This window comes from Hetaerina americana, unplaced genomic scaffold (assembly GCF_022747635.1).
Source record: "Hetaerina americana unplaced genomic scaffold, ioHetAmer1.1.p SCAF_3, whole genome shotgun sequence".
NCBI classification, from domain to species: domain Eukaryota; kingdom Metazoa; phylum Arthropoda; class Insecta; order Odonata; family Calopterygidae; genus Hetaerina; species Hetaerina americana.
Window position 1 is genome coordinate 103,477,487 of NW_027286874.1, and position 7,967 is coordinate 103,485,453.

Genomic DNA, 7,967 nt, shown 5'->3' on the forward strand with positions numbered 1-7,967 from the left:
CTCACGCAAAAATCACTTTCTTCCAGTTACAGCCTTTCGACGTCCGATTTTCCTCGTGCCTCGAGCATTGCACCACCAATCCGCCCTGCTTCACAAAAGGAGGCCAAGAATTCGCGGAAGCGGAAAGAAAGCGTTAAGGGGTTGAGGGGGAAAGGAGGAGAGACCCCAAGGTTAGGTATGTTTACAAAGCGTGCCAGCGACGCGGTCAATACATAATTGATAAATCTAATTTTTGTGCCTAGTATTTTGAGGTGCAGTTCTTCTTCGGGTTTTGCCCGTTGATGTAAATGCCTTCGCACTAGATCACGGAGTTCTTTTACGAGCGCACACTTGGACCGGTTTAGCCTTTGGCGCCTTATTAAGGTGAAACCGGTCCCAGTGCGGGGTAATAAAAATACAGGGAAAAGTAAGACTTCAACAGCACTGGATCTGTATTTTCATCATAGGGGAGAAACAATTATCAATCTGTGCCTGCCGTCAGATTTGAAATCAGTCAATTCAGGAGATGTTATGCAGGAAGGAGACAGAAAGTTATTTCACCCTAAATTCACTTACACATTTCAGTAGGGGGTGAAAAATGCACCAATCAAAAGGTTTTTATGTATTGCATGCCAGATTTATTCAATGAGAAAATTCTACGCCTGGGAAAGTGCGATTTCTTTCAGAGATTAACTAGATTAATTTCAGAGATTTCAATGGAATTTAGTCGAAATACTCGAATTTCATACGCAACGAGGATTACCTGTATTTTTATCGCTACAATCGCTCATTGGAACGAAAGGGTTACCACTGAAATTTAAGAGACCTAATTTGCTGCGGGAGGCACACAACGCATCTCGTAATATGCGCATCTGCGTAATATGTTTACGCCGTTCTACAAATAATTCCTCGTTATGCTAGTTCCCTGAGCAACAAACAGCTTTCATCGATAAACCTGCTATTGTTGGAGTACTTTAGAATGCGGATGCCTAGAACGTGCTCCGAATTCCTTCCGAGGGCTCAATCAAACAGATTCTGGAACCGTAACATGGGCCATCAGTGCGTTCATTTGACCCTCAGGTATCAGGTAGAATGGACCCCTCAAAATTCCATCCCTTAATAATGCAAAGTTCGTAAAACTAGGAGAATAAAAAAATTTTACGACATAAAACATGATAAATGTCAATCAGCGATGTTTAAATATAGGCGCATCCACATCCACATAACGTTCCTAATATCGGTCATTCTCCAAAACCCACACAGTAATTAACTATAAGGTTGGTTTTGATCAGCCACCAAGCACTAAGCCCGACAACGGCATGAGAGATTCAAAAATTAATAGGGAATTAATAGGTGAGGGTATTAATTATCGGATACAGTTCCTTTCCCTGTGCACCATTCACTTTAACAGAAAAATATGTGGCTTAACTTATATAACTTTAAAAATCAAAGAGCTAGGGCGAAGCTGCATGGTGCCCAGAGGTGTCACCCGGAATCGAACCGGAGCCCTCACATCAGTATCCTAACACTCGACCCTCTGGACTGCGACACCTCTATCGGTCAAAAACAAACCTTGCATTAACCAAATGTTCGATAATTAGTAACAAAATATCACGAATGCACGAACTTTCGAACCATTAGCCTGGCGACCAATGCATCGTAGAGTATGTCGAGAATGATCTACAGGTTGAGAGGTCCCTGTAGATTGGGATGGAGAGAAAATCAGCAGAGATTAAGCATACGAGAAGATCAATTTTGATTAAGAAGCTGAGAAAAAACAAAGTGCTTTCGCCCTCGGAGAAAACATAGAGCAGAGAATGCAAAATACCGAGAAAGCTTTAAACAGTACTGAATGTAACAAAATGGTTCACATCCTGAAAAAAAAATGAATGGACAGCGACGACTGGATATTACGAAATGCACACCCAAGCAGAGAGAGCAGACGACAGTGAATAGATGTGGCGAAATCAGAAGACTAAAATAAAGAAATAACAAGGCAGTTTTGCTCATTACCGTCCCAGCTCTCTAAAGCATGCAGAGAGAAGGCAAATGGACGAGGTCTAGAAAAATATTACAGGCGTCATTAGCGTAAAGGGAGTAGGATATACACTGCGATTCGCCGACGGAGTGATTACATTTGAAGACATGAAAGAACACTAATATATATATATATATATATATATATATATATATATATATATATATATATATATATGTCATTTTTCGCCTTACAGGCGGAAAACCTTAACTTAAAATATTGAAATGTAAAATAAAGAGAACTGCAATAGCCAAACCAAGGGACATACGAGGGTAGGCTGAAAAGTAATGCACACATGCTTGTAGAGCGCGAACAAAAACAAATAGCAATTTTGGGCATAAAGTACATTTAAGTACAATTCTTAAGTTTAAAAATAATACATTTAAATTTTTCAACTTAATCACGTTAAACAAGTTAAGGCTAACACATTTCTCCCAACATGTAACAAGTTTTTTCCTTCCGTCACTGAAAAACTCTTCAGACTTTTCTCGAATCCAGGACTTGACAGCTGCCTTCACCCCATCATCCGAGGTGTAATGATTACCCTTGATATATCTCTTGACTTGAGGAAAAAAATAAAAATAGCAAGGCGCAAGATCAAGGGAATAAGGAGAGTGTGGAATCGGTTCAAATTTCAGGTTTCGCATAGCCCCTCCAGCTGCGCGCGAGGTGTGTGGACGAGCGTTGTTCCGTATGTTGCAAGATTATTGGCTCCAGGCTGCCTTTAACATGACAAACTTCGTCCTTGGATATTCCAATATGATTTGCGATACGCTTTAGAGTGATTCGCCGGTCATTTTGAATCAAATCTTCGACAAGTTTGCGATGTTTATCGTCAGTGGCGGTGGGAGCAGTTTAAGCAAAGTGAATCAGATGTTTTGCCTTGATTCATGACAGTATGTGAAACCCGAATCCACCAATACACTCCTGAGACGAAAGAACAGTCAAAACATTGGGCTGACAATGATGAACCTGCTCCAAGAAAGGAGCCGGTTGAGTTGGCCGGGAAAGTGATGGTGATTGCTTTTTGGGGATAGTCACGGAATCGTGATCCTTCATAATCTTCAAAAAGGCAAAACAATCACGAGAGAGCATTATGCGTCATTACTTGACAAGCTGAAGGCAGAAATTGCAAACAAAACGACCGTATTCAAAGAAGAAGAAAGTGCTTTTCCATCGGGACAACGCATCTGCTCACACATCGGCGGTGGCCACGGCTAAAATTCATGAATTGCACTTCGAATTGGTTGACTGACCACTCACCATATTTCCTGGCCCCCAGAGACATTTTCCTGTCTCCTATCCTTATCAAGTTTCTTTTGGAGGATAGACTTCCATCGGACGAGGTCGTCATTGCATACGAAAACGTATGCAATGACGAATGCGGAAAAACACCAACTACTATTTGGTAGGGTTAAAAAAGCTAGGAGCATCACTGGAAAAAGTTTATCGACCCGAAAAGAGACTATGTTGAAAAATAAAAATAAATTTGAAGAAATAAATTTCTCCTTTATTTGATAGGCCGGAAACTTATAGGGCTACCTTCGCACGTGTTTTTCCACAGGAACCAGAAAAAGAGCTGTCAGGGTGAACAATCGTCGTAGTAATTTGATGATTAATTATGATTTAGCAAAACGTTTCGCCGGCTGACGATTTTAATGCTCACATGCTGAAAGAATAGCAAATATTCAGCGGCGAGAGTGGTAGAAACAAGTCGTGGCAAACGCATCCACTTAATACAGCGCAAGCCGCTGTAAGGGCTTAAGACAGTGGGAGTCAGGTAAAACTAACGACCAAAGGAGAACGGGAAGAACTGCGTGATTTTTCATTCTAGCCAAACGTCTACTCATTGGAAGTGAAGTAATAAACTGAGTAGAGTAGCACGAGGAGTATATACCGAGTAGCGTATCAGAATTATAATAAGATCTAGGCTGGGAATCACTCACGGAGCGAAGGTTAACTTACAGATGAAATTTCTTGCATAAATTGGAAGGATGTCTCTTCAGCAAAGATGTTGAAAATCTGTAATTAGCCCCATCAGTTAACGGTAGGATAGATCGTGTCAATTAAATTAGAGAGATTAAAGACAGAACAAATAGATTTACTCGTAAGAGGTCATTTTCTGCCATGAACGATAAGGGATCAGAATAACGTTATCCGACCGCGCCTGGAGGAACAAATTTTCGGGTCAAAATTAGCCTGGTTTGCATTCACCCCCTGCCACATACCCTAGCGGCAGCCTGCAGGGTACTAAAAAATACAAAATATAACCCGCTACAAATCAGAATCGCTGGAGGTCATTGTCCGTAGATCAAATGAAAGACCGATTTAACCATAAGGCCAAGCCATACAGGTTCCGGAATAGTCCTGCAGACAGGATAGTTACGATATAAGGGTTCGGCTGCCCCAGACTCAAAACAAGAAAATTTGATCTGCATGATTTGACGAGGTGTTCAAAAATGATGGCGTTGTCGTATTTTCGTCACATGATAAACACTGGTGCCGCATCAATGCTTATGATTTACCCTTAGCTCCTGCCCCTATCACTTTTTGCATCCTTGTAAGAAGCTTCTTAATACCCGCATCGTACTTTTCTCCCGGCGCGTCGCAAAGCCATCTGACGACTGCTTCTCCAATATAAATTCATCGCCATTTAGCGGAAGCGTACGGTGAGAAGTGTATGGACATCAAAAACGTGCGGAAGTGGTGCAGGGAGTTTTTTGATGTCCGGGATAACGTCCACGATGAGCAGCGGTCGGGGCGGCCGAGTTTGCCGGAATCAACGGTGGCTCCAATTGATGAGATGGTGTGCAATAACCGGAGAATTACCATTCATGAAATAAAGGAAGGCCTCATTGAAGAGAGTGGCTACTTCTCCATGCAGAATATTGTGTCTTAGGTCCTCGGTTACAACAATGTGTCGCACCAAAGGAGTGTGTATGCATCATGGCAATGCACGTCCACATGTGTCACATCAAACGACCACCCTAATCACTGAATTCGGCAGGGATATCATCGACCACCCTCCTAACAGCCTGGACGTTTCCCCCAGCAACTACCACTTGTTTTCCGCTCTCAACAAACACCTTGGAGGGCAGAAATTCAAGGCAGACGAGGAAGTGCAAGAAGCAGTTGTAAGTTGGCTATGTGACGTGGTGGGAGAAAGGTACGACGCCGGTATTAAAAAGCTGGTTACAAGTATGCAAAAATTGATTTATCATCAAGGCGACTATGCAGAAAAATAGCAAAATGCTCAACCTTTCCAATGATGTATGCAAAGTTGAGAATAAATTTGATTTTTCATGAAAAAAAATTGTAGACCTTACTTTTCAAATCGCTCTCATATATCACACAAAACTGAACTTTTAGAACAAAGGTTCAAAACTTATGGGCAAAAAAAGAAGTGAAAATATGAAATATTACGTAAGTAAAATTTTAACTAAATAGAATATGTAATTTAACATAAGGTAGATTTTTTTTTAATTTTAGAATTAATATTTAAAAAGGCATAAATTATTTTCAACAATGCTCCAACCGGGAGAGATTTTAGAAAAATTAATTACCATGAGTGGGGCCAAAGAATTTAAAAACCTTAACTGGCTTGGGGGTTAATGGCATGGGAATGTAAATACTCCCTCACTTTGTGCACCATTTCCATTGATACTGATGGATAGGTTCCATATGAACTCTTGTTGGAGAGAATAGACAACAAAACAACTGACCACACCACATCTCAGGGAATGCAAGCAATACAAAACAATTGCCTCTATTGTTGGTGTTGGTTAGCATGAGTTCAAAAGCTTTTTCACAAATGAAGGGAGTTTTTACCGTAGGAATTACAAGCAGGGAGATCCCAATTTGAAGAGAAATATTCCTGCATTAAGGGTAATGGGTAATATATCAGCAAGCAAGCAAAAGGAAAATGATGGCGTAGTAATTTCTACAACCAAAAAATATTATTAAGTGTACTCAGAAAACTTCCAGGTAACAATAACACATCCTTAGACCAAGATTGGCAGTTCTTTTTATTGACATGGATGGTACTTTGACATTTAACCTTTTTAAAATATTCATCTTTAGTTAATTCAAAAAGGGTCAATTAAAAAATTATTTGGTTCGAGCAGACACCAATTATTTTCCAAATTGGAAGAAGGTTTAGCTGAACATATTTCAACCACCAAATTTTCTGAAAAGGCTACATCTCATTTTGGCCACGGGAAATTCAAATTGCCTGCCACCATTTACTCTCTGTCTCAACTATTTTCTAGCCCAAGAACACATCTTTGGATTGATGCACATACAAATACCTAAAACACATGATTCACAAATTCGTAACAATGTGTTACTTTTATGCAATGAGATGTCCAAAACAAAGAAATATGTGCAAACACTTTGAACTCAACGAGTGGCATTAAATCAAATGTAGACCAAACGATTCCAATGTATAAAAACAAACGAGCCCTTGCACTTCTCGAGGATTCCTCACTCAGACACAAAATTCAGCAAAATGCATCCACCTCCCGTTTGTCGTCATCTTGCACAGCCAATGCAGAGTGTGAAGTACTGGCGAGGCATCCGGCATGGCAAGGGGGGGTCTGTGCACATTGGTGTGCACACATCCCCCTCAAGTTGCGCAGACAGCTACGAGGGCAGAGGGATCTTGCCCAACTCCAATCGCACATGCATACCTTCCTTCCTCAAACCATCAGTGAGCTGTGGTCACCAAGGAGAGGGCATGCACAATGCGCAAGCTTGTGTTCTCCAAGCGAATTCCCTGATGAGGACCGCTCAAGATTGGGGAACACTGCCACCGCCATGAGTACAATCATAATAGGGCAACGCTGAAGAACAATAATCACATGACTTGGAAGAGTAATGCCAATTACAATCAGTTGGCAAAATTTTGGTGCATATTCACATTTCAGGAAAAGGTATAAAATGTTCAATAACAAGACAGAGAATAATAAAAAAATAGACACAACAACAAGGGCAAGGACTCCAAAAGTTTCCATTTAAGCAACAACAAAGATGTCCACTAGCAATTCTAAATCTTTTAAATAATGCACAGTGAAAAGAGGGGAGGTTGCCTTCACGTCACTTGTGCCAATCATCATCAAAGGGTGAGACGGAAAGCCATTGGGAGTGAAGGGGGTGCGCATCCAAGGGCAGCAAACTAGATGGCAGCAGCACACTTTGTCAAACTGGGCACGCATCATCGTGCAATGACCCACTCAGCTCCACATACACGCCTGCAATCCCTTCCTCTCGTCGTGCACGCCCCTCACTCCCTCCTCCCCCACTTGAACAACTGCGCAAGCACACAATCAGGGCAGGCACGCACTCTTTGGACAAATGGCTCGATTAATGGCCCCAGTACACGCGCCCCGATTCACCACCAGCGCAGCAACACAGCCACTCGTATATCCACATGCGCACATATCGTCATGCACACCACTTGCCATTGGCAGTGCCAGCACCTACCCCTCTTCCCGCATGGGAATGGGGAGGGAGGCAGAAGCATATCTATCCCTCTTTCTCTCTCTCCATTGCACAGCATCTGCCAAGCCGCCCTCCTCCCACGCCAACGGCGATGACGGAGAAGACACATTTGTGGGGGCGCGCCCATTCAAGTCTCTTTCTCTCTCACACACACACACACACGCACACATACAACACACCTTTTTCTCTCCTATGACAGCAGTGACAGCCACTATCATCATGTCAACTCACTGTATTCGGTCCATCCGTGGTTGGGAGGGCCCAAGCGGAGGACACCAACAGATCGGTCCCTAGAGGCAGTGATTACATCTGAGCAAGGGCGTCAAGAAAAATGAACAATCAAATCTCACCTTCGCAACACATCCACTGGATATAAATCAAAGCAAGTGGTGAAAAAGTGAGGGCAGAAAAGTCAAAGCAATAGAGAAAGAAGATGATGAATGCTCAGAGC

General features: G+C 42.1%; 1 protein-coding gene across 1 annotated transcript in view; it reads right to left on the reverse strand.

The window, feature by feature from the left end:
* Window positions 1-6,044: 6,044 nt before the first annotated feature.
* Window positions 6,045-7,967, reverse strand: part of LOC139690739 (uncharacterized) — a 17,671-nt gene continuing 15,748 nt past the window's right edge. Inside the window, exon 8 of the mRNA XM_071588267.1 lies at window positions 6,045-7,825. Within this exon, the coding sequence (XP_071444368.1) occupies window positions 7,734-7,825 (92 nt within the window). The 3' untranslated portion in view covers window positions 6,045-7,733. The remainder of the gene's footprint in view (window positions 7,826-7,967) is intronic.